Source organism: Muscardinus avellanarius (assembly GCF_963383645.1).
Source record: "Muscardinus avellanarius genome assembly, chromosome: 11".
Taxonomy (NCBI): domain Eukaryota; kingdom Metazoa; phylum Chordata; class Mammalia; order Rodentia; family Gliridae; genus Muscardinus; species Muscardinus avellanarius.
Window position 1 is genome coordinate 99,756,703 of NC_137797.1, and position 27,156 is coordinate 99,783,858.

At 50.1% G+C, this 27,156-nt stretch overlaps 1 protein-coding gene across 1 annotated transcript; it reads left to right on the forward strand.

Moving 5' to 3' along the window:
- Positions 1–8,352: 8,352 nt before the first annotated feature.
- Positions 8,353–21,365, forward strand: PTPN6 (protein tyrosine phosphatase non-receptor type 6; the record flags this gene model as incomplete). Its single annotated transcript, XM_080704975.1, has 15 exons — positions 8,353–8,360; positions 8,449–8,571; positions 8,739–8,933; positions 12,608–12,797; positions 12,948–13,064; positions 13,392–13,505; positions 13,590–13,686; positions 14,640–14,719; positions 14,910–15,059; positions 15,841–15,972; positions 16,101–16,255; positions 20,413–20,480; positions 20,572–20,723; positions 20,821–20,912; positions 21,251–21,365. The coding sequence occupies 15 exons, from the start codon at positions 8,353–8,355 to the stop codon at positions 21,363–21,365; spliced, it is 1,788 nt and encodes a 595-aa protein (XP_080561101.1).
- Positions 21,366–27,156: the final 5,791 nt, after the last annotated feature.

The following is a 27,156-nucleotide window of genomic DNA, read 5'->3' on the forward strand; positions in this document are numbered from 1 at the left end:
ATCCCCGCGCTTGGGAGGCTGAGACAGGAGGATCGTGCAGGTTTGAAGCCAGCCTCAGCTACTTAGTGAGACCCTGCTTCCAAATGAAATATAAAATAGGTCTGGGAGTATAGCCCGGAGGTAGAAAGCTCCTGGATTCCACCCCCAGTACCACCAAAAAAAAAAAAAAACAAAAACAAAATTAGGCTAGTCACAACTAGATAGAACTGGTTGTGTACCACTACCATCCTACCTGTCCTGGAGGCTGGAAAAGGAGGATAGGAAGTTTAAGGCCAGCCATGGAAACTAGTAAAACCTTATCTCAAAATAAAACGGAGCCGGGCATTGTGGCACACGCTTCTAATTCGGGAGACTGAGACCGGAGGATCACAGTTCGTGGACAGCCTCAGCTACTTAGTGAGGCCCTCCGCAACTTAGTGAGACCCTGTTCCAAAATAAAAGAATAAAAAATAGGGCAGGGCAGGGGGTGTAGCTCAGAGGTCGAATACCCCTGGGTTCCATCCCCAGACCAGCAAAAAAAAAAAAAAAAAGCCGGGCACGGTGGCGCACGCTTGTAATCCCTGTGCTTGGGAGGCAAAGACAGGAGTATCACGCAGGTTCGAAGCCAGTTGCTCTGGCTTAGGAGACCCTGTTTCCAAATAAAAATATAAAAAGTAGGTCTTGGAGTGTAGTCCAGAGGTAGAAGGGCTTCCAGGAATCCCAGTACCACCCCCCCAAAAAAAAAAACAAAACAAAAAACAAAACAAAACAAAAAACATAGGGCAGTGGGTGTAGCTCAGAGGTTGAATGCCTCTGGGTTCCATTCCCAGACCCACACACACAAAAAAATGATGTACTTAGTTGGGTGCAGTGGTGCATACCTATAATTCCAGTTCCTCAGGAGGCCGAGGCAGAAGGATCACGAATTCCAGGCAAGCCTGGGCAACATAGTAAGATCTTCTCTTAAATTTAAAAAGGACTGGGAAAAAAATTTTAAAAAAATTAAAAAAATAAAAAGGACTGGGGATGTAGCTCAGTGTGTGAGTCCTTGGGTTCAATTCCCTAGTATTGTAAACAAAATAAAATAAAAACAATAATATAAAATGGTGTAGTATTTGCATAGAACCTTTGTGTATAGTCCTGTAGGTTTTAAATAATCTTTAGAATATTTATTTTTATTTATTTATTTATTTTTGTGGTACCGGAGGTGGAACCCAGGGGCTTTTTACCTCCAGGCTATACTCTCAGACCTATTTTATATTTTATTTGGAAACAGGGTCTCACTAGGTTGCTGAGAGCCTCACTAAGTAGCTGAGGCTGGCTTCGAACCTGTGCGATCCTCCTGTCTCAGCCTCCCAAGCGCCGGGATTACAAACCATGCGCTACCATGCCCGGCTCTTTAGAATATTTATAATACCTAATATAATGTAAATGTAATACAAATAGTTGTTACTGTGTGTGTACATATATACAAATATATATTTGTGTGTGTGTGGTACTGGGGATTTAGTTCATGGACATTCTACCTCCAAGCTACATCCCAGCCCTGTTTTTTTATTCTTTATTTTGAAACTGAGTCTCACTAAGTTGAGAAGGGCCTCACTAAATAGCTGAGGCTGGCCATGAACCCAGAGCCTCCTGTCTCGGTTTCCCAAGTACTGGGATTACACACATGCGTACCACACCTGACTTACTATTGTTATCCCACTATGTTAGCCAGGCTGGTCTCAAACTGGCTCAAGTCCTCTGCTTGCCTCCGTGTTCCAGGTAGCAGCGTTAGGTTTTTCTTCTCTTCTCCTTTCTTTTCTTTTCCTTCTTTTCTTTCCTTCTTTCTTTTTCTTTTCTTTTCTTTTCTTTTTCTTTTTTTGGGGGGGTACTGGGATTAAATCCCCAGCCCTCTTTATTTTTTATTTTGAAACAGGGTCTCACAAAGTTGCTGAGTGAGGGTCTCGCTAATGCTGAGGTTGCTTCGAATCTGCAATCCTCCTTCTTAGAGTTAAGACGCGTGCCACCACGCCTGGCCAGGCCTTCACATCTTATCTGATCTTATCTGAGAGTTTGTCTGTCTTCTGGCTTGATGATACCCTTTAGAAAAATTCCTGCTGTTTCCATGGCTCAGGATTCTTGGGCGTTTCGTTATTGCCTTCCTTCCCAGTCCATTTAACCCCGGGAGGACTTATTGTGGGTCCAGGCTGCAGCAGATATTTGGGGCTGAGGTTGAAACTCCATGTGTGGTCAGGGCCATGTTTCTGTGGTGGATGTGTGTCCCAGACAGGTATGTGGTCGGGCATGCAGAGCAAAGTGCACGTGGCAGGGTTGCATGTGTGTAAGTGGTGTGCTGTGTGCATGTGTGTGTGTGGAGGACATGCAGGGTGTGTGGGGAGCCATATCTGTGCATGTGCATTGCTGAATGTGCTCACTAGATATTTTCACTACATCAGTGCTGGGTTCTGAACATCAGGAGAGGTGAGCCGGGATGCTGGCGGTGGTGCTGTGTCAGCGTCCCTTGGTGCGGACAGAGTCCATGGGAATTCCAGGTCTTTCAGGGGACAATTGTGCAAGCTGAAGGTGGGGTCAAAGTTGGATCATGTGATCAACTGACCAAGTAAATTCCCAAGGCCATTAGTGAGAGAAGAAAAACAGAGCCAGGCATGGTGGTGCACACTTATAATTCCAGGATTTGGGAGGCTGAGACAGGGGGATTGCAGGTTCACAGCCATCCTCAGCTACTTAGCGAGGCCCTCCAAAAGTTAGTCAGTGAGACCTTCTTTCAAAATAAAGAATAATCCGGGCGTGGTGGCACTGCTTGTAATCCCAGCATTCGGGAGGCTGAGACAGGAGGATCACGGTTCGCGGACAGCCTCAGCTACTTAGTGAGGCCCTCCACAACTCAGTGAGACCCTGTTTCAAAATAAAGAATAAACACTTCCGGGAAGATGGCGACCGAGAAAAGCGGGGCTTTAGAGCCCCGCTAACAACCAATCTCCATTACCACAAATCAGCGCCTTTCATAGCCAGAAAACACCATCACCAGAAACAAAAAAATCACCAGGCTCCAGAGAGAAAGCAGACTGAGAACAGAGCTCAGAGCCACAGAGGAGATACACCGGCCTCACGCCCGAGGACGCGGCAGCAGCGCCATACTGCCGGCGGCAGCGGCAACTTCACCGGATGGCTACAGCAAGCCGAGGTGAGCTGCTGCGAAACAGCCAGGCGGGATTTCTCGCTGCAGGTAAAATCTAAAGCTCCCAGTGGCTGAGCTCAGCACACGCCGCTGGGATTCAGAGTGGAAATCAAAACCAAGAAGAAATACGCCAGCCTCACGGCCGAGGGCGTGGCAGCGGTGCCATATTGCCACCAGTGGCAGCAGCAGAGAATTCACCGAATCCAATACAGCTACATCTGCGTACTCAAGAACAGTGAGTCAAATTGCGGGCCACAGGGGAGAAATCCCAGTACTGTACTCCCTGGGACTTGACCCAGTGGGGGAGGGGTGGTGGCAGACATATCACACCATAGGAGAACGTGCAACCTGGCACCCCCCACAGTCTAAAGCAGCCTCTATCGACTCTCTGGGTCGGAGACTCTGTGATACAACCCAGTAAAGGAGTAGTGGGGTCTGAGATACTACTGACTCGAGATCCAGAACACCTTAAGTGAAGGCATAGTGACCCAAGGGAAGAACCCAGAGAAGGCACAAACATCCGAAATCATGGGAAAGAGGAATAATACTGGAGCAATAAATGCCCACAACCCCACAACATCAGAACCCAATAAAACTGAAAAGCAGAGATTTCTAGAAGATCAAATCAGGAAAATAACTGTAGAAATAATAGAGGTGCTTCGAAAAGAACTCAGAGAGAGCCAAAAAGAGATAAAGGATGCAATTAATGAAGTAAAGCCCTCAATTCAAAGCACAAACAACTGATTAGACCACATGGAGAACAGAATCTCGCTCTTAGAAGATGATCATTCCAAAAATGAACGCATAGTTTCTAATCTAGGAAAAAATATCCGACAGCAGGAATCAGACATTGAAGAAATATGGGTCCATTTTAAGAGAGCTAACCTAAGAATAATTGGAATAGAGGAGGGAAAAGAAAGTGAAACCAAGGGGATCAACAATCTCTTCAAGGAAGTAATAGCAGAAAATTTTCCAAACATAGAGCAAGAGGTTGATACACAGGTCCAGGAAACGTATAGAACTCCCTTTAGACAGGATCGGAGAAGAGGATCCCCACGCCACATAATTGTCAAAATGACCAATGTGGAAGCCAAGCAGAGAATCTTAAAGGCAACAAAAACAAAGGGCCAAGTGACATTCAGAGGCAAACCAATTAGAATCACTCCAGACTTCCCAAACCAAGTTATGAGAGCCAGAAGGGCTTGGAGTAACATATTCCAAACTCTGAAAGAAAACAACTTCCAGCCAAAAATTTCCTACCCAGCAAAACTTTCTATCAAATTAGATGGAGAAATAAGAAGCTTCCATGACAAACAGAAACTGAAGGAATTTATGTCTTCAAAACCAGCACTAGAGAAAATACTCAAAGAGATTAACTACAAAGAAGAAATAGGTAACACACACCAGAACCAGAGAAACAAGAGTTTCCATCCAACAGTCAACTAAGATTGGTTATCTGTGGAGATTCATTACTTATGTTAGTCTTTTACCTATCTCTAAATTGTATTGTTTGCCTTTATTGTTGTTAATTTTTAGGATTTCTAGTTGGAATATTAATATACCTTCAGATATAGCATTTGGAAATATTTTATCCCATTCTATTAGTAACTGTTAACTCTGTTGTCTTTGGATATACAATATTTTTTTTTATTTTTTAGGGAGTTTGAATACTCTTCTGTTGCCTGTGCCATTGAAATCATATCCAAGAAATCACTGCCAATTTCAGTGTTGTGAGGTTTTATGACCCAGATTTTCTCCTAAAAGTTTATAGTCTTAAGATTTATATTTAGGTCTTTTATCTATTTTGAGTTAATATTTGTATATGGGATTAGGTAAGGGTCCAACTTTATTCTTTTCCATGTAATTATTATGTTTCAACAATATTTAGTTAAAATATTATTATTTCTACCACCAAATGTTCGTGGAAACCTTGTCAAAAATAACTTGACAATATAGGGAAGAATTTAGCTCTAGGCTTTTATTTAACTCCAATGGTTTATATATCTGCCTTTAGAATAGTAGTACACTGTTTCAATTATTGTAGCTTTATATGGTTTGAAATCAGAAAATATATATCTTCTAGCTTTGTTCTTTTTCAAGATTGTTTTGGGTATCTAGAGTCCATATTCCATATTAGGATAGAGTTTTTTTCTGAAAAATAAATATATAAATATATGATAGTTTCACCTAAAAAAAATAGAAAAAAAAATATTCTCTGGTAAGAAAGAAAGCAAAAAGAAATATTGAAATCTTATCTTTAAGTCATCAACGCTTGGTATCAGACAAATGAAACTGTTATGTGAAATTATCATTTTTAATTTTGGATAAATTGCTATAATACTAGATGTCAACCACTAAGCCAAGCATGGGAAGGAGGGATGGGGAGAGAATGGGGTGGGGATCGGGTGGGGGCTGACTGGGCGATGTGTGCATGTATGTCTACAAAAGTTAAAAAAAATGTGGTAAAAAAAAAATAAAATAAAATAAAGAATAAAAAATACGGCAGGGGGTGTAGCTCGGAGGTCAAATGCCTCTGGGTTCCATCCCTAGACCAGCAAATAAGTAAATAAATAAATAAATAAATAAATAAATAATAGGGCTGGGGGTGTAGCTTGGAGATCGAATGCCCCTAGATTCCATCCCCAGTATCACAATAAATAAATAAATAAATAAGGCTTTGGTATTATTTTTTTATTTTAATTGAGCTACCAAAACATAATGTGCAAAGATATTAAGCATATAACCTGATTCACTTCACACGTATTTATTAATGTATTTCTTTTGATGCTATGGATGAAACTAAGGGCTTCATGCTAAGTGCGTGCTCTGCCGCCAAGTAACACCCCTAGCCTAAATTCACATTTAATCACACCCAGGTAAAAACCACCCAGATGGAGAAATAGCATTCGCAGCACTCCAGAAGTTTCCTGGAAATTGCTGGGGATTGTTTTGTTTTGTTTGCGAGTCTGGGGATGGAACCCAGGGACACTGACATCCGAGCTACACCCCCTGCCCTATATGGTATTCATTATTTTTATTTTTATTTTTATTTTTTTGTGGTACTGGGGGTGGAACCCAGGGGCTGTCTTCTACCTCTGGGCTATATTCCCAGACCTATTTTATACTTTATTTGGAAACAGGGTCTTACTAAGTTGTTGAGAGCCTAAGTAGATGAGCCTGCTTCGAACCTGTGCGATCCTCCTGTCTCAGCCTCCCAAGTGTTGGGATTACAAGTGTGCGCCACCACACCCGGCTTTTATTTTATTCATTATTTTGAAACAGAGTCTCACTAAGTTATGGAGGGCCTCACTAAGTAGCTGAGGCTGTCCGTGAACCACGATCTTCTGGTCTAGGCCTCCCAAATGCTGGGATTACAAGAGTGCGCTACCATGCCCGGCTCTATTTTTTTTTTTTTTTTTTTTTAAATAGGGCCTCACTAAATTGCAGGGGGCCTCACTAAGTAGCTGAGGCTGGGGTGAGAATTTGTGAATGTCCTGTCTCAGTCTCCAAAGTAGTGAAATTACAAGCATGCACCACCATGCCTGACCCTGGCTTTTATTTTATTTATTTTTATTTTATTTTATTTTATTTGCGGGTCTGGGGATGGAACCCAGAGGCATTTGCCCTCTGAGCTACACCCCCCCACCCAATTTTTAATTCATTATTTTGAAACAGGGTTTCACTGAGTTGTGAAGGGCCTCACTAAGTAGCTGAGGCTGGCTGCAAACTGCAATCCTCAGGTCTCAGCCTCCCAAATGCTGGGATCACAAGCATGTGCCACCATGCCTGGCTTATTTTTTTTATTTTGAAACAGAATCTTGCTAAATTGCTGAGGCTGGCCTCAAACCTGAGAGCCTTCTGTCTCAGCCTCCAAAGTACTGGAATGATAGGTGTTTGCCACCATGCTCAGCCCCCACCCCAGCCCTTTTTATTATTTATTTATTTATTTGCTGTACTGGGGATGGAACCTGGGGGCATTCTACTTCCAAGGTTTTTTTTTTTTGTTTGGTTTTTTTTGCGGGTCTGGGGATGGAACCGAGGGGCATTTGACCTCCAAGCCACACCCCCTGCCCTGTTTTTTATTCTTTATTTTTTTGAGACAGGGTCTCAACTAAGTTGCGAAGGGCCTCACTAAGTAGCTGAGGCTGTTCGTGAACTGTGATTCCTCCAGTCTCAGCCTCCCAAATGCTGGGATTGCAAGGGTGCACCACCACGCCCGGCTAGCCCCAGCCCTATTTTTTATATTTATTTTGAAACAGGGTCTCAGAGTTGCAAAGGGCCTCACTAAGTAGTTGAGGCTGTCCGTGAACCATGATCCTCCTGTCTCAACTCCCCAAATCATAGGATTACAAGTGTGCGCCAACATGCCCGGCACCCCAACCCTTTTTTGTGTGTGTGGTACTGGGGTTCCTGGAAGCCCTTCTACCTCCGGGCTACACTCCCAGACCTATTTTTACATTTTTTTTTAATTTGGAAACAGGCTCTCCTAAGCCAGCGTGCATGGCTGGCTTCGAACCTGCGCGATCCTCCTGTCTCTGCCTCCCAAGCGCGGGGATTACAAGCGTGCGCCACCATGCCTGGCTACCCCAGCCCTTTTAAAAAATTTTTATATTTTGAAACAGTGTCTCTTGTTAAGTTGCTGAGGCTGGCCTTGAACCTGTGATCTTTCTATCTCAGCCTCACAAGCAATGGGATTACAGGTGTGTGCCTCCATGCCAGGCTCAGCATCACTGTTCTTCTGAGCCTGTGTCAAGGAAGGCTGTGCAGAAGCAGCTAGTGGAGAGGAGAGATGAGGAGGGACCTTTGGGGCTCATGATCTTGAGCCAAGCCCTTCTCCAGGCGTTCCGGTCCAGGAACACGCTGTGTGCCATGCTGCGCTCCTGATCCTTGGATGGCGGTTCCTCCCCCAGGCCCTGCCATTTTTCTGCTTCTCCTCCCTAGCTCTGCTCTGAAAGGAGAAGTAGAGTGAGTTCCCCCAAGGGGTCGGCCGCGCCCCTTCCTGTCCCCGCCCTGCTGCCCCGGGCCAGTGGAGTGCCAGCCCTAGACCCAGGACCATCACAGTGGGGTGTCGAGGTGGCCCGGGTGCTGAGAGCTGCGGTCCAGTCTCAGCCCCAGAATTTTCTGCCTGTCCAGACAGGCTGTGCCACCTCCTTTCCTACACCCCCTTTTTTTCCCCCGGAGCCCCCAGGATGGTGAGGTAAGGGCCAGGGATCCACAGAAGGCAGGAGGCAGGGGGGCCCTGGGGGACCAGGGGCCACTCCTCACATCCTGTCTGGACCTTCCAGGTGGTTTCACAGAGACCTCAGTGGGCTGGATGCAGAGACCCTGCTCAAGGGCCGAGGCGTGCATGGGAGCTTCCTGGCTCGGCCCAGTAGGAAGAACCAGGGTGACTTCTCCCTCTCCGTCAGGTAGGTGGCTTCTCGCTGTGCCGATCCGCACCCTGAGCAGTCCTCCCTGGTCCCTGAGCCTCCTCCACGTCCTGGCCCCCAAGCCCCCAGCTGTGTGTGCCTGGACACTCAGCCTGTCCCCTCCCACTCCACCTCTGCTCCCAGCCTCACTCCCCGGTGCCCTGCAGGGTGGGGGATCAGGTGACCCATATTCGGATCCAGAACTCAGGGGACTTCTACGACCTGTACGGCGGGGAGAAGTTCGCCACGCTGACCGAGCTGGTGGAGTACTACACGCAGCAGCAGGGCGTCCTGCAGGACCGCGACGGCACCATCATCCACCTCAAGTATCCGCTCAACTGCTCTGATCCCACCAGCGAGAGGTGAGAGAGTCAAGGCCCGACCCCTCCTCCTCCCCCGGAGGTGCTGCCACCCCCCAGCTGTCAGGGAGGGGAGATCCTGGCCCTGGGCAGGGTCTCTTCTCCACCCCACATCATCTCAGGGCTCTTGGCGCCTTTCCTCCAGGGTGGCTCGGAGGCTAGCCTACCCCTGAGCAAGCAAGCAAGGGCCACCTTGCCTTTCTCCCGGTCCTTGTCACCTGGCAACCCAGCCCTGTGAGTGACAAGGCCCTACTCCTCATGGCCAGGGTTTCCTAGCAGGTAGGCTCTGTTGCTAGAAAGCTCTTCCTCCTTCTGTGGCGCTGAATCTGCCTTTCTGCAACCATCCCGCACCGGCCTGGGATGACTTACGCCAGGGAGATGTTGACATGGGAGGCGACCATTGGAATTCTCTTTTATTAGACACTCGGTGCCTTATCTCAGCAACATGTAATTAGATGGGTTCGTCCTTTGGGGCTGGATGGAGTTTGGCCAGTTGCTTGACCCAAACATAGAGACTCAAAAACAGGGTGTAAAGTGGTCACATGTGTAAGGGGCCCAGTTCTGTCCTGGGAATGGGGCAGTACTCCCACCATTCCCATTTGTTGCAAAGATGTGGTCCCCATAACATGGGCTGGTCCCTCCAAAGCATGGATGAAAGGAGGGAGTCAGGAATTTTTTTTTTTTTTTTTTTTTTTGGCGGTACTGGGGATGGAACCCAGGGGCATTCTACCTCTGAGCTATCCCCCCAGCCCTATTTTTTATTCTTTATTTTGAAATAAAGAATAGTAGCTGAGGCTGTCCATGAACTGTGATCTTCCTGTCTCAGCCTCCCGAGTACTGGGATTCCAGGCATACGCCTCCAAGCCTGGCTATATTTATTGTTGAAAATGACTTTGAACCTTGATTCTGTCAGGTATTGTGTGTGTGTGTGTGTGTGTGTGTGTGCTGGGGTTTAAACCCAGGGCCTTGTGCATACCAAGTACACAGTCTGCCACTGAGCTACACCCCAGGACAATTTTCAGTTATTTTTGAGATTCATGACAATATTATTATGCATACACACACACACACACACACACACACACACATATACACACATACACACACATATACACACACACATACACACACACACACACACACATTGTGGCACTCACAGACAGTTACTCTGAGTTATGCCTCCAGCACTATTTTATTTTTATTTTGAAACATGGTCTTGCTAGGTTAATGAGAGTCTCACTTCTCGCTAAAGCCGTCCGTGAACCTGCAATCCTCCTGTCTCAACTTCTCAAGTTCTGGGATTCCAGGTGTGTACCACCACACCCAGGTGCAGCAGTATTTTTTAGAACTAAGCCAGGCATGGTGGCACATGCCTGGAATCCCAGTACCTGAGAGTCCCAGCCAAGAGGATCTCAGGTTCCAGGGCAGCCTCAGCCACGTAGCAAGAAAGACCCTGGAGCCATTTGATCTGCTTCCTGTGAGGCCTTCCTCTTCTGGCAGTGAAAAACAGGGATGAATGACTCTGAAGGATGCCCTCCCTAGTATTTTCTTCCCCAGCCCCCACCTGCAACAGCACTCCTGGGGGGGTTGCCGCTCAGACCTCCCTCGCTACCCCACATCCACTCTCTTCTCCTTAAGGAGAGGAGCAGCTGGTGGGGGGGGGGGAGCCCAGAGGCAGGAGGCAGCTGAGGCCTGGCTTCCCAGAGTTGGGGACAGGCAAAGCTGGAAGGCGGGGTGCTGGAGGTTGAGTCGGGTAACTTTTCCAGGTGCTCTGGGTTCCCACCCCTGATCTTGCAGTTTGTAGGAGGCTCCTTCTCCAAACTTCTAGCTGTGGGGCCCTCCTCTTCTGCAGGAATTTGCATTTGTTCCCCTCACTGGGATGGCCAGCCGGCTGAGCTCTCTCCCTGCGGTCAGCCGGCATTTGCATGGGGACTTCCTCATCCTGGGCCCTGGAGGAAGGGGCTCGGCCCCCTCCCCATTGCCCGGGGGGGGGAGGGCTCTGGTGAGCCCCCGGAGGTGGGCTCATGGGGCCCAGGGGTGGCCCAGAGATTTTGGTGATGTCTCAACTAAAGCGTGCTCTGGGCAGGAGCGAGGTGGGTCAAGACGGGCCGGCCCCCTCTCTCCTTCCCCCCATCCTTGCGGTTGGAAAATGCTCCCCCCATCCCTGGGCTGAGGAAACCTCACAACCTCATTTCTCACTCTCTCCCCAGAAGGACTTTTGTGCTTTTTCCGTCACGTGGTTTCCTGTGGGGCTGGGCATCTTGGGGCTGCAGTTTCCTCCTGAGAAGGGGGTGTGCTTTGGGGAAAGGTCTTAGTTCTGCTTTCTGTCTCGACAGCCCCTTTGAGCCCCAGCCTCCCCCTGCGATGATATCACCCTGTCCCTCTCTTCCCAAGGGGCTGTCTGTGTTCCTCGTCTCCCTGGGGAGTTCTCAGCATCTTACCTTCTGGCTTCAGTCCCTCCCTGTCTCCCACCGCTCTGCAGTTTGCGAGCTCCCTTTCCCTATCCCTCTCCCTCTCCCTCTCTCTCTTTCTCTCCCCTTTCTCCCCTCTCTTTCCCAAGCTCAGGCTGGTTTCATCCCTCCAAATACCCTGGGGCCTGTCTGTCTGTCTTTCAGAGGTGGGCTCTGGATTCAAAGCCTGGTTAGAACTTTAAAAAAATTTTTGGTACTAGAGGTTGCAACCAGAGGTATTCTACCTCCAAGCTACACCCCTGACCTTTTTAAATTAATTAATTAATTAGTTTATTGTGCTACTGGGGCATTCTATCTCTAAGCCACACCCCAGCCCTATTTTATTTTTTATTTTATTAGTCTTGCTAGGTTACTGAGAGCCTCACTAAGTTGCTGAGGCAGACTTCAAAACAATGATCCTCCTGTCTCAGTCTCTCTAGTACTAGGATGACAGGTGTAAGCCACCATGCCTGGCTTTAGTTTTTATTTTTATTTAATTAATTAATTTTTTTTTTTTTTGCGGTACTGGGGATGGAGCCTAGGAGCATACTACCTTCAAGCTACTCCCAGCCCTATTTTTTATTCTTTATTTTTTGAAACAGGGCCTCACTGAGTAGCAAATGGCCTCACTAAGTAGCTAAGGCTGTCCACGAACCACGATCCTCCTGTTTCAGCCTCCCAAATGCTGGGATTACAAGCGTGCACCACCACACCTGGCTTTGATCATTCTCATGTTTAATTTTGAGACAGGGTCTAAGTTGCTGAGGCTGGCCTTGAACCTGTGATCCTCCTGTCTCAGCTTGCCCAGTAGCTGGGACTACAGGTGTGTGGACTACAGTTGTCCCTGACTCTTTTTCCTCATTACTTTTTGTGTGTGTGGTATTGGGGGTGGTACCCAGGGACATTCCACCTCTGAGCTATACCACACGCCCTATTTTTTATTCTTTATTTTGAAGCAGGGTCTTACTGAGTTGCAGAGGGCCTCACTAAGTACCTGAGGCTGTCCGTGAACCACGATCCTCCTGTCTCAGCCTCCCAAGTACGGAAATTACAAGCGTGCGCCACCACGCCCGGCTTCTTCTCATTACTTTGTGGAACAGTGTGGTAGATCTGATAGCATCCAGCCTAGGGCTCGGGCATGTAGTAGGTCTCCATCTGCCTGCCTGGTCTTGCCTCTGCTCTGCCTCCCCTGAGCAGAGCTCTTACCCCCTCCTGCGCCTCCTCTAGGTGGTACCATGGCCATTTGTCTGGAACGCAGGCAGAGGCGCTGCTGCAGGCCAAGGGCGAGCCCTGGACGTTTCTGGTGCGGGAGAGCCTTAGCCAGCCGGGCGATTTTGTTCTGTCTGTGCTCAGCGACCAGCCCAAGGCCGGAGCTGGCTCCCCGCTCAAGGTCACCCACATCAAGGTCATGTGTGAGGTGAGGAAGCCCTGTGGGATGAAGGGGGGCATCCTGCTGGTGCATGGACAGAGGGAGGGGGGGTGTCCACTGGCCTCGGATCCCTGGCTGGGAGTCCAGAGTCCGGGGACACTCAGGCCCTGAGTCGTGGCCCCGGCTGGCACCCCTCAGGGTGGACGCTACACGGTGGGCGGCTCGGAGAACTTTGACAGCCTCACAGACCTGGTGGAGCATTTCAAGAAGACAGGAATCGAGGAGGCCTCCGGCGCCTTCGTGTACCTGCGACAGGTGAGGCGGAGGCCCGGGCTGCCTCCTTCCTTCCCCAAGCCACCTCCCCCCGGGGGGTGCAGCTTCTTGGCTATTTTTTTTTTTTTTCTCTTGTACTGGGGATGGAACCCAGGGGCATTCTACCTCTGAGCAATACCCCCAGCCCTATTTTTTATTTTCTACTTTGAAACAGGGTCTCGCTGAGTTGCAGAGGGCCTCACTGAGTAGCTGAGGCTGTCTGTGAACCCAGAGCCTCTTGTCTCCGCCTCCCAAAGGCTGGGATGACAAGCGTGCGCCACATTCTTGGTACTCTAAGAACCAAGGATTTCTCATCCTTCTCCACCCCAGCCTTACTACGCCACCCGGGTGAACGCGGCTGACATTGAGAACCGGGTCTTGGAGCTAAACAAGATGCAGGAGTCTGAGGACACAGCCAAGGCCGGCTTCTGGGAGGAGTTCGAGGTGTGTGTGGGACAGCGGGCTGGGGCGGCGCGGGGTCCAGCCGGCACCCTCGTGGGGCGTGCTCACCCCCACTCCCCTTCTCAGAGTCTGCAGAAGCAGGAGGTGAAGAACTTGTACCAGAGGCTGGAAGGACAGCGGCCAGAGAACAAGAGCAAGAACCGCTACAAAAACATTCTGCCTTGTAAGTGCCACGGCCGCAGCCCTTCCCCACTCCCATCACCACAGACCGCCTCTGCCCAGCCAGACCCCATCCCAGAGAGCCTCTGCCTCTGCCCAAAGAGCGGCCGCACCCCGCCCAGCGGAGCTCCCCTCCAGAGAAAACTCTTCCCCGGCAGCCTCTTCATAAACACACAGTAGGCAGATGGCCCCCGGCCCGGTCCACACCACCCTCTCCTCTTACTTCTATTTATTATTTATATATTTCTTTGTTTATTTTTGGTATTGGTGTTGAACCCAGGAGCATTCTACCTCTGAGCTAAATCCCCAGCTATTTGTTTGTTTATTTATTTATTTTATTTATTTATTTATTTATTTATTTATTTATTCGGTACTGGGGATGGAACCCAGGGGGCATCTACCCCCGAGCTACACCCCAGACCAATTTTTTATTCTTTTTTTTTGTGTGTGTGGTACTGGGGATGGAACCCAGGGGCATTCTACCTCCGAGCAACACCCACCCCTAGCCCAATTTTTTATTCTTTATTTTGAAACAGGGTTTCACTGAGTTGCAAAGGGCTTCACTAAGTAGCTGAGGCTGTCCGTGAACCTTGATCCTCCTGTCTCAGCCTCCCAAATGCTGGGATTACAAGCGTGCGCCATTACGCCCAGCTCATTTTCAAATTTTGAGACAGGGTCTTGTTAAGTTTCTGAGGTTGGCTCAAACTTGCAACCCTTCTGTCTCAGCCTCCCAAACACTGGGATTCCAGGTGTGTGCCAGCATACCTGGCTACCACCCTCCTTATAAAACCTGTACTTCCCACTCCAGACAGATCTGTCCCCTGACACCTGCAGTCCTCTGTGAGCCCGATGGCTCTGGAGACAAGAATGGTCTGGCAGGGTAGGTAGGGTCTGGCTGGGTAGGGGGGCAAGTCTCTGGCTGACCCGAGCCTTCCTCTTCCCCTCCATTCACTCAAGTTGACCACAGCCGAGTAATCCTGCAGGGTCGTGACAGTAACATCCCTGGGTCTGACTACATCAATGCTAACTACATCAAGGTTGGTGCTCTGCGCCCTGTGGGAGCAGAGGCTGGGTGGGGTCTGTTCGGGCCTTCCTCCTGGGGCCCTGGATCCTGACACACCTGGGCCCAGCCAGCGCTGATGTCTGGGCAGGGTAGGGGAGGTGGCAGGGGCCTGTCCCAGGCCCAGGGGCTCAGGGTCCTGGGGCGTGTCTCTCTGCGCTCTCCAGAACCAGCTGCTTAGCCCCGATGAGAACTCTAAGACCTACATCGCCAGTCAGGGCTGCCTAGACGCCACGGTCAACGACTTCTGGCAGATGGTGTGGCAAGAAAACACCCGCGTCATCGTCATGACCACCCGCGAGGTGGAGAAAGGCCGGGTAGGGCAGAGCCCCGCGCCACCCCCACCCCGCACCCCGAATTCCCTCCCCAGTACCTGTCATTTGCCACTGGGAAAGCAAAGAAAGTTCAGATGCCAGGGTGGACGGGGCCTCTGAGGATAAGGGCCCAGTGTTTTCTGGGTGACAGGCCTACAGACAAAGTCTCCGCTCTATACTGTGGCTCCTAGAGTTCAACTTGAGCTCCAGACTCGAGCTTCAAACTGCCCTTTGGGCCCGGGGCAGTGGTTCAGTGGTAGAGCGTTTGTCTAGCACGAGTTCCATCCCCAGCAATGAGGGAAAAGAAAAGAAAGGAAAATAAAAATCTGCTAGGCATGGTGGTGCACGCTTGTAATCCCAGTACTTGGGAGGCTGAGACAGGAGGATCTGGGTTTGAGGACAGCCTCAGCTACTTAGTGAGGCCTTTTGCAACTCATTGAGACCCTGTTTCCAAATAAAGAATTAAAAAATAGGGCTGCGTGTGTAGCTTTGAGGTAGAATGCCCCTGGGTTCCATGCCAGTACTGAAAACAAAAAACAAAAACAACAGAGCCTCATTCCCACCCCTCTGGGGTCTGGGGATGGAACCCAGGGGCGTTTGACCTCCAAGCTGCACCCCTGCCCTATTTTTTATTCCTTATTTTGAAACCAGATCTCACTGAGTTGCAGAGGGCCTCACTAAGTAGCTGAGGCTGTCCGCGAACCGCGATCCTCCGGGTCTCAGCCTCCCGAATGCTGGGATTATAAGCGTGTGCCACCACTCCCGGCTTCCCACCCCTCTTTAGAACAAATGCGTCCCGTACTGGCCAGAGCCGGGCATGCAGCGCGCCTACGGACTCTACTCTGTGGCCAACTGTGGAGAGCACGACACAGCTGAGTACAAACTCCGCACCCTGCAGGTCTCCCCGCTGGACAACGTGAGTGTCCCCAGCCCCTGCCCGCTCCCAGAGCCCCCCGGGGCCCTTCTCTTGTCTGGGCGGTGGAAGGAGGCAGGGTGCGGTGTCGTGCAGGAGCAACCAGCACTGACCCCAGGTCCTTGGCCCAGGGGAACCTTGTTCGGGAGATCTGGCACTACCAGTACCTGAGCTGGCCTGACCATGGGGTCCCCAGTGAGCCTGGGGGTGTCCTCAGTTTCCTGGACCAGATCAACCAGCGGCAGGAAAGCCTGCCCCACGCGGGGCCCATCATTGTGCACTGCAGGTGAGAATAATAAGCAGAGCGGCTGGGCGTGGGTGCACAGCTGTAATCCTAGTACTTGGGAGGCGGAGGCAGGAGGATCGCAGGTTCGAAGCCAGCCTTGGCAATTTGTTGAGGCTGTCATCAACTTAGGGAGATCCTTTTTCCAAATAAAAACTAAAATAGGGCTGGGGTATAGCTCAGAGGTTGGTTCAATTCCCAATACCACCAATAAATAAATAAATAAAATAAAGAGCCAGGCATGGTATTGCATGCCTGTAATGCCAGTACTTGGGAGGCTGAGATGAGAGGATTGCAGGTTAGAAGCCAGCCTCAGCAACTTAACGTGAGTCTCAGCAACTTAGTGAGACTCTGTTTTCAAATGAAAAAATAAAATAGGGGTGGGGTATAGATAGTTCAGAGGTAGAATGCCCTTATGTTCAATCCTCAGACACACACACACACACACACACACACACACACACACACACGGAATTACGCCAATTAAAAGATAACAAAAGCTGGGTGTGGTGGTACATGCTTGAAATCCCAGAATTTAGGAGGCTAAGACAGGAGGATCACAGGTTCAAATTGAGCCTCAGCAACTTGGCAAAGTGAGGCCCATTTCCAAATAAGAAATAAAATCAGGCCAGGGATGTAGCTTGGAGATAGAATGCCTCTGTGTTTAAAAAAATAAAATTAAATTAAAGCCGGGTGTGGTGGTGCACACTTGTAATTCCAGCATTTAGGAGGCTGAAACCAGAGGATCTTGGTTTAAGGCCAGCCTCAGCTACTTAGTGAGGCCCTTTGCAACCAAATGAGACCCTGTTTCAAAATAAAGAATGAAAATAGGACTGGGGGTGCAGCTCGGAGGTAGAATACCCCTGGGTTCCATCCCCAGTATCACAAAAATAATTATAACAAAAATAAAAATAAAAAGCTTAGCATGGTGGTTCACGCTTGTAATTTCAACATTTGGGAGGCTGAGACAGGAGGATCACAGGTTCGCGGCCAGCCTCGGCTACTTAATGAGGCTCTCTGCAACTTAATGAGACCCTGTTTCAAAATAAAGAGTAAAAAATCAGGCTGAGGATGTAGCTCAAAGGCAGAATGCCAAGCTGGGCGTGGTGGCGAACGCTTGTAATCCCAGCGCTTGGGGAATCGGAGACAGGAGGATCGCACAGGTTCGAAGCCAGCCTCAGCTACTTAGTGAGGCTCTCGGCAACTTAGTGAGACCCTGTTTCCAAATAAAATATAAAATAGGTCTGGGTGTATAGCCCGGAGGTAGAAAGCCTCTGGGTTCCACCCCCAGCACCAAAATAAATAAATAAATAATAAAATAAATAAAAATTAAGAAGGCTAGAGGTGTAGCTCAGTGGTAGAACGCCCCTGGTTTGAACCCCAAGTTCCACAAATAACTAAACAGCAGCCGGGAAGCCAATAGCGCTAAGCATGTGCCATGCCCGGCTGCAAGCGGCTGACTGCACTTGCTGCATACCTTCCCCTCGCCCCGGCCTCTTTCTGGCTCCCTCTGGCTCCAGACCAGGGGTGGACCTGGCTGGAGCCAGCCCTCTGTAGGGTGGACCTTCCCCAGAGACTTCCCCGGGGGTGCCAGACCCACCTGAGGGGATGTATTCTGTGGCTCCTCCAGTTACCAGCTAGTCTGCCGGCGCTCTTGACCTGGGTGATGGCTGCCTTCTCTCTCGCTCCTACTCGCCCCGTCCCTTCTGGGCTTTGCACCTGGGGTCGGTGTGGCTCCCCACCCTCCTGGTTTCCATCTGTAGCTCTGAGGGCTTGCATTTCTTCATGGTCCTTCCGCCTTACCCCATCCTGCATCTTGGTCCCCAGGTTTGTGTAGAGGCTGGTGATGGCTTTTCGGGCACATGCACCCCGAGTTCCTCTGATGCCCCTCATGTTCATGATTGGGAGACACTGTTCTCTGTTCCTGCTGATGGAGGAGCTGGGGTTCTGCCAAGGGGCCTGCCCCGCCTGTCTGGCCTGGGCTTCCAAGTTAGGAGGCCCTGGGGCGTGGGCAGAGGCCTGTTGAACCCTCTCACTAACCATGGTGGTTTCTTTTCTTTTCTTTTTTTTTCTTTTTTTTGTGGTACTGGGGATGGAACCCAGGGACATTCTACCTCCGAGCTATAGCCCCAGACCTATTTTTTATTCTTTATTTTGAAACAAGGTCTCACTGAGTTGCAAAGGACCTCACTAAGTGGCGGTCACGAACCTGGATCCTCCTGTCTCAGCCTCTCAAATGCTGGGATTACAAGCGCGCACCACCATGCCTGGCTTTGGTGGGTCCTTGGACATGGTTAACCTCTCTGGTCCTGTGAAGGGCTCTGTGAAGTCAGGTTCATAGGTTTGTCCTGAGAATTCAGTACGATCCTGTCACTGCATCTGGAATGCTCTAAACCCTGTAAAACCGGGGGCGAGCTGGGCGTGGTGGCACACACTTGGAGTCCCAGTACTTGGGAGGCTGAGATAGGAGGATCGCACAGTTTTGAAGCCAGCCTCAGCTACTTAGCGAGGCCCTCTGCAACTTAGTGAGACCCTGTTTCAAAATAAAGAATAAAAAAATAGGGCTGAGAGTATAGCTTGGAGGTAGAATGCCCCTAGGTTTCATCCCCAGTGCTGAAGGGGAAAAAAAAAAAAAAAAAAAAAGGTGTTTGATGGTTTGGTAACTGGCACCAGGCAGGGATGGGGAAATGGGAGCCCAGTTTGGCCGCTTCCCTTCCGGTTCCCTCCTTGTGACCCCAGGCCTGTGGGGGGCCTCAGACTTCCTCCTTCTTCCCTCCAGTGCCTGAATGGGGCAGGGCTGGGTGAGCTGACTCTGGTGTCTCCGTGCTGTCTCGGCTAGGCTCCACCCTCTGTCCACCCAGGACCATCCCCATGAATCACCCTCCTGCTGCTACCCCCTCCCCACTCTCTGAAATCCCCACGGCCTTTATTCACATATTATAGGAAGAAAGTGCGTGAGGAGGGTTATTTTTGACAATCTGGATTTGAAATTAGACCAGGAGACTCACGTTCCTGGCCTGTGGGGCCCAGATATGGGCGTCCCAGGGTGGCCGTGGTCTGTTCGTCCAAGGGTGGTGGCAGAGGGTGTGGGGCAAAGGAGCCGTTCCTGCGCCAACCCTAGCTCCGAGTGAGTCCCCCGCTCAGTGCCCTGCACCCTGCTGTCCCCGGGGGCTGCCTGCAGGGTTTGAAGAAAAAGGGAAATGAAGCTTCAAGTGTCACAGAAAGAGCCAAATGTCACTCCTCTTTTTTTTTTTTTTTTTAATTTGTTTTATTTTTGTGGTGCTGGGGATGGAACCCAGGACCCTTCACATGCCAAGCTCATATTCTATAATCCAGGCCAAGTGTAACTCTTTGTGTGTTTGAGTGTGTGTGTGTGTGTGTGTGTGTGTGTGTGTGTGTGTGTGTGTTACTGAGGATTGAACCCAGGGCCTTCTCCCTCTGGGCTACACTCCCAGCCCTATTTCTTTTTTTTTTTTTTTGGTGGTACTGGGGTTCCTGGAAGCCTTCCTACCTCCGGGCTACACTCCCAGACCTATTTTATACTTTTTTAAAATTTGGAAACAGGGTCTCTTAAGCCATCGCGGCTGGCTTCAAACCTGCGCTATCCTCCTGTCTCTGCCTCCCAAGCTTGGAGATTACAAGCATGTGCCACCATGCCCAGCTTTTTTTTTTTTTTTTTTTTTTTGCGGGTCTGGGGATGGAACCCAGAGGCATTTGACCTCCAAGCTACACCTCCTGCCCAATTTTTTATTCTTTTATTTTGAAACAGGGTCTCACTGAGTTGCAGAGGGCCTCACTAAACTGCTGAGGCTTTCCATGAACCACGATCCTCCTGTCTCAGCCTCTGGAATGCTAGGATTACAAGGGTGGGCCACCACGCCCGGCTCAAATGTAATTCTTGGCGCCTGGGGAGCCAGCAGGGTGATGGGGGGGGGGGTGTGGGGTCCTGGATCTCTAAGGCGAGACAGCCAGGGTGTTGGGAGTGAAGGTTTGGAGCAGGAAGTGGGGAACAAACAAAATGAAGGGTTGGGGAAAGAGGGAGGCCTCTGGGGGTGCAGCACCAGCACCCTGGGCCCTTCCTGGATGGGAGCATGGGCGCGGGACTGCGCACACCGCGTTTGCCTGTGCCGACTGGGCCTCTGATGCCCTTCCCCCTGCAGCGCGGGCATCGGCCGCACGGGCACCATCATCGTCATCGACATGCTCATGGGGAGCATCTCCACCAAAGGTGTGAGCGGTCGGGTGCAGGCGGGCGTGCAGGGCTGGCGAGCGCCCCTGGGCCTCCGCCCTGGCCGAGCCTGACCGCTGCCCCCACCCAGGCCTGGACTGTGACATCGACATCCAGAAGACCATCCAGATGGTGCGGGCGCAGCGCTCGGGCATGGTGCAGACAGAGGCACAGTACAAGTTCATCTACGTGGCCATCGCCCAGTTCATTGAAACCACCAAGAAGAAGCTGGAGGTCATACAGGTGCGTGCAGAGCGCGGTCAGCAGCGGCCACGGGGGAGAGCTGGCATCACCTGGGCCTGCTGGGACCGCCACCCTCCCACCACACCTCTACCCACAGGCCCAGAAGGGGCAGGAGTCGGAGTACGGCAACATCACCTACCCCCTCGCCATGAAGAGCGCCCACGCCAAGGCCTCGCGCACCTCCTCCAGGTAAGTGCCCTGCCCGGCGCTTCCCAGCATCCTCCTGCTCTCCTGCCCAGCCTGAGCCCGGTTTTCTGGGCAGCACCGTGGAGTACATCCCAAGTGCCCACTCTGTGTGGACCGGTGCGAGGTACCAGCAGTGTGCTGATGTCGGAGACTTGCGGAGCCTGGGCTCCCGGGAGCTTGGAGCCCAGGGTGGGGATGGCGACCCGGTCACCTCACTTTCCTGACCTCAGTTTACTCACCTGGGAGATGAGGTGGCCTGGAGCACCGGGGTGCGAGTGCAGGCTCACCCTGCCTGTCTCCTGGCCCGCACCCACTGCCTGTTCATGCCCACCCCGCCGCAGACACAAGGAGGATGTGTACGAGAACCTGCATGGTAAGAGTAAGAAGGAGGAGAAGGTGAAGAAGCAGCGGTCTGCGGACAAGGAGAAGAGCAAGGGCTCCCTTAAGAAGAAGTGAGCCGGGCGTGGGCCTGAGGCGCCATGGTACGCAGGCCCCAGGGCTGCCTGGATGCTGCGGGCCCACCTGCCCTGGCGGGGTGCTCCCAGCCGGCTCCTCCTCCACTGTCCAGCCATGCTCTAACTCCCCCTACTCTCTGCAGCAGAGGCCTCCAGTGGACTGAACCTACCTACCAACCCACGCCAGAGCCCCGGGACCCCTCATTCTATTGTAATTTAAATGGCCATGTCCCCACCCCCTCCCCGACCCTGTACATACACCTGCCCACTCACAAGGCTCCAGGCAGAGCCAGGCCCGTCTGTTCTTGTAAATAAAGTTCTGGGATCACTGTGTGTCACCTGGACTCTGTACCCTGCTTGCTCCGTGACTCTGGGTGGAAGGGGGCCCGAGGGGGTACCATGTGTGGCCACACAGAAGCCTCAGCCTTTGTGGCCACACAGGCTTCTGAGAAGAACAAGGTTTCTGTGTTTTCTTTTTTTTTCTGGGGATGGAACCCAGGGTCCTGTGGGTTCCAGGCAAAGTGTACCATTGAGCTACGCCCCTAATTCATTCTTTTTCTCTCTTTCTTTCTTTCTTTCTTTCTTTCTTTCTTTCTTTCTTTCTTTCTTTCTTCTTTCCTTTTTTTGCAGTGCTGGGGTTGGAACCCAGGGGTATTTTACTTCCAAGCTACAACCCCAGCCCTAGTTTTTATTCTTTATATTTGAAACAGGGTCTCACTAAGTTGTAGAGGGCCTTACTAAGTAGCTGAAGCTGTCTGCAAACTGCGATCCTCCTGTCTCAGCTTTTTTCAGTACTGGGATTACAAGGGTGCACCACCATGCCCGGTTCTCTTTTCTTTAAAATTGAGGATGATGCTGGGCACGGTAGAGCATGCCTGTAATCCCAGGATATGAAAGGCTGAGACAGGAGGATTACAGGTTCAAGGCTGGCCTCAACAACTTAGCAAGACACTGTTTCAAAATAAAAAAGAAAAGTGTGGTGGTGCACACTTGTAATCCCAGTACTTGGGAAGGTGAGACAGGAAGATTGCCGGTTCTTGGCCAAACTTAGCTATTTAGTGGGGTCCTCTGCAATTTAGCGAGACTCTGTTTCAAAATAAAGAATAAAAAATAAAACTGGGGGTGTACCTCAGAGGTAGAATGCCCCTGGGTTCAATCCCCACTTTTGCAAAATAAAGTAATTAACCTAAAAAAAAGAAAAAAAGAAAAAAGGCTGGGGTGTACCTTGGAGGTAGAATGCACGTGGGTTCAATCTCTAGTTCCAAAAATAAATGAATGAATGAATGAGTAAACAAATAAATAAATAAATGTAAAATAAAATAAAATTGAGGATGTTTCTAACCCATCTGCCTCCTCAGGGTGAAACAGTAAAGATGGAGCCAGGAGTGGTGGTGCATGCCTGTAATCACAATGCTTGGGAGGCTGAGACAGGAGGATCAGAAGTTCCTAGTATGCCTCAGCAACTTCACAAGATCCTGTTTCAAAATAAAAAATAAGAGCCGGGCGTGGTGGCGCACGCTTGTCATCCCCGCGCTTGGGAGGCGGAGACAGGAGGATCGCGCAGGTTCGAAGCCAGCCGTGCACGCTGGCTTAAGAGACCCTGTTTCCAAATAAAAATGTGAAAATAGGTCTGGGAGTGTAGCCCGGAGGTAGAAGGGCTTCCAGGAACCCCAGTACCACCAAAAAAATAAATAAATAAAATAATAATAATAAAAATAAAAATAAAAAATAAGAGCCAGGCATGGTGGTGTATGTCTGTAATTCCAGTACTTGAGAGACTGAAACAGGAGGATCACAGATTAGAGGCCAGCCTCAGCAATTTAGACCTTGTTTCCACAAAGAAAAAGAAAAAAGAAAATAGAACTGGGGCGGAGTAGCTTGGAGGTAGAATGCCCCTGGGTTTAATCTCCCAGCACCACAGTAAATAAATATAAAATAGTGATGCAGGTGTAGCTCAGAGGTAAAATGCCCCTGGGTTGAATTCCATGGCGACAATAATTCATTACACGCTGGCCATGTGCACAGGCACTTTTTAAAAGACACTGCACTAGCCAGGCGTGGTGGCGCACGCTTGTCATCCCAGCATTCGGGAGGCTGAGACCAGAGGATCGCGGCCGGAGGACAGCCTCAGCTACTTAGTGAGGCCCCTTTGCAACTCAGTGAGACCCTGTTTCAAAATAAAGAATCAAAAATAGGGCAGGGGTGTAGCTGGGAGGTCAAATGCCCCTGGGTTCCATCCTCCGACCCCCCCCCCACACAAATAAATGAAAAAATAAAAGAGACAACACAATTAATTCACCCTAATACTTTTTTTAGGGTGTTGGGGATGGAAGCCAGGGCTTCCTGTAAGCCAGGCAAGGGTTCTACCGCTAAGCTCCACCCCCAGCCCTCTAGGTCCGTCCCTTTCAGTATCATTCTACAGTGAAACTGAGGCTCAGGGAGAAGAAATAACCTGCTCGCGCGCGGTCACAGGACTACTGGGCTTTTTTTGTGTGTCTGTGGTACTGGGGATGGAGCCCAGGGGCCTTCTACCTCCAGGCTACACTCCCAGACCTATTTTGTATTTTATTTGGAAACAGGGTCTCTTAAGCCAGCTGAGGCTGGCTTTGAACCTGCACGATCCTCCTGTCTCAGCCTCCCAAGCATGGAGATTACAAACATGCGCCACCACGCCCGGCTTTTTTTTTTTTTTTTTTTTAGGAGAAAAAAACCAAAAAAACAGAGAGCCAGTCATGGTGGCGCATGCTTGTAACCCCAGAACTGGGGAAGCGGAGACAGGAGGGTTGCAGGTGCCCAGCCAGCCTCCCAACTTAGTGAGACCTTGCTTCAAAATAAAAAAGAAAATAATAAGCCAGGCATGGTGGCGCACACTTATAATCTCAGTACTAGGGAGGCTGAGACAGGAGGATCGCAGATTCAAAGCCAGCCTCAGCTACTTAGTGAGGTTCTCAGCAACTTAGTGAGACCTTGTTTCTAAATAAAATATAAAATAGGTCTGAGAGTGTAGCCCGGAGGTAGAAGGCCTCTGGATTCCATCCCCAGTAAAACACACACACACACACACACACACATACACACACACACACACACACATTAAAAAAAATAATAGGGCTGGGGGTGTCGCTCAGAGGTAGATTGTTCTCAGGTTCCATCCCCAGTACTGCAAAAAATAAATAAATAAATAAATAAATAAATAAATAAATAAATGATGACTGAAAGAAAAAAAAACCCACAGGCTTTCTTTTTCCTCCTCCTCCTCCTCCTCCTCCTCCTCCTCCTCCTCCTCCTCCTCCTCTTCCTTCTTCTTCTTCTTCTTCTTCTTCTTCTTCTTCTTCTTCTTCTTCTTCTTCTTCTTCACCCCCAGCCCTATTTTTTATTCTTTATTTTTTGAAACAGGGTCTCACTGAATAGCAAAGGGACTCGCTAAGTAGCTGAGGCTGTCCCGCGATCCTCTTGTCTCAGCCTCCCAAATGCTGGGATTCAAGCGTGCGCCACCACGCTGGCTCACAGGCTCCATCCCTCTTCCAAGGGTTGATCTTGGAATGCAGGGAGCAGGTTCTGACAGTGGGGAGGCCCCTACTTTCTGGTGATGAGTGGGTTCTGCAGGACCATGATAACCGGGTCTCTACATGGGGACATCTTGGAGCGTGGTGGTCCTTGTTGACTGGCTTGGACTTCTCTGGGGTCAACTCCCTTTTGGGTTTGTTGAGGAGGCTCACGGTGGAGGCTGAGTTCTCACATCACCCTGTTAATCTTCCGCATTGCCTCGGCCTCTGTCACTACTGGGCTCTGATGCTAAGATTTTTAACTCTCCAGAGACCACCCTCCTTCTCCTGGAGATGCATCTGGGGTTGTCCCTGGGAGGGGCAGGTGGAGCACACTTGTAATCCCAGCATTCTGGAGGCTGAGACCAGAGGATCGCGGTTGGCGGACAGCCTCAGCTACTTAGTGAGGCCCTCTGCAACTCAGTGAGACCTGGTTTCAAAATAAGGAATAAAAATTAGGGGGTGTAGCTCGGAGGTCGAATGCCTCTGGGTTCCATCCCCAGTACCCCCCCCATCTCATTGTTTATTACAAAGATGAACCCTGATCTTTGTGATGGGCTCATCAGTAGGATTTCTGATAGCAGGCATGAGCACCAGGACCTTTTTGGATTCGCAGCGACAGGGACCAGCTACCTACAGGGTCCTGTCATTCTGGATGAGGACGCCTTTGATTTTCTTCTTGGAAGCCTCATCCACATATTTCTGGTAATAGGCCACCAGGGCTTTGAAGATGGACTGGACGGGTGGCATGTATCTGGGCAACATGACCACCATCCTTCACACGGACCCTGGCGTCCACTCCAGCAAACTTCCTCTCCAAGAAGTAGAACAGGCTCCGATAACTTCTACTGTAGCGCGTGCGGCTCCATCATCCACTGTCTCTAGTGGACACCCATTCACTTTTTTTTTTGCAGTACTGGGAATGGAACGGAGGAGCATTCTACCTTTGAGCTACACCCCCAGCCCTATTTTTTGTTCTTTATTTGGAAACAGGGTCTCACTGAGTTGCAAAGGGCCTCGCTAAGTAGCTGAAGCTGTCTGCGAACCAGGACCCTCTGGTCTGTCTCCTGAATGCTGGGTTTACAAGCATGCGCCACCATGCCTGGCAGTATTTATTTATTTATTTATTTATTTATTTATTTATTTATTTATTTATTTAATTTTTTTTTGGTGGCACTGGGGGTGGAACCCAGAGGCTTTCTACCTCCGGGCTATACTCCCAGACCTATTTTATATTTTATTTGGAAACAGGGTCTCACTAAGTAGCTGAAGCTGGCTTCAAATCTGTGCGATCCTCCTGTCTCAGCCTCCCAAGTGTGGAGATGACAAGCGTGCACCACCACAACCGGCCTATTTTTATTCTACAAGTGTGCGCCACCACAACCGGCCTATTTTTATTCTTTTACTTTGAAACTGGGTCTCATTAAGTTGCCTTACTAAGTTGCTGAAGTTGGCCAGGAACCTGCGATCCTCCTGTCCCAGCCTCCCCAGTACTTGGGATTACAAGCATGTACCACCACACCCGGCCCTTTTATTTTGAAACAGTCTTGTTATTTGCTGAGGCTGTCTTCAAACCTGAGATGCTCCTGTCTCAGCCCCCCAAGTACTAGGATTACAGGCATGCGCAATTGGGCCCGGCCTCCTGGGCAGTTCTTGTAGCTGGATGACTGGAAGGTCAGTTTATAATTTTGTCCCCTTTTCCTTCCAGAGGCAGGTTCCTTTATTTGAAATAGGAGCCTCACCGGGCATGGTGGCACATGTTTTGTAATCCCAGCAATTGGAGGCTGAGACAGGAGGATCGCGGTTCGTGGACAGCCTCAGCTACTTAGTGAGGCCCTTTGCAACTCAGCGAGACCCTGTTTAAAAATAGAGACTAAAAAATAGGGATGTGGGTGTAGATCGGAGGTAGACTGCCCCTGGGTTCCATCCCCAGTACTACTACAAAAACAAACAAACCCCCTCAAAAAACCCAGGGGTCTCCTGGGGGTTTGGGGATTTCAGCCCAAGTGACCCCCACCTCGGGAAGAACTGGCTTCCAGCACGGGAAAGGCTAAGGAGGAGGGCTGGGTCCCGAGGCAGGCAGTCCTGAGGTCTACTGTGTCACAGGGCATCGTGGTAACAAGAGAGTTCCTGCTCTCCGGGAACGCAGGAGACTGAGATGGATCCAGAAACAGTCCCCAAACAAAACAATTCCTGGCAGGTATAGAGAAGGACGCACACAAAGGAGAAGAGAGGGCTGTTCAGGGG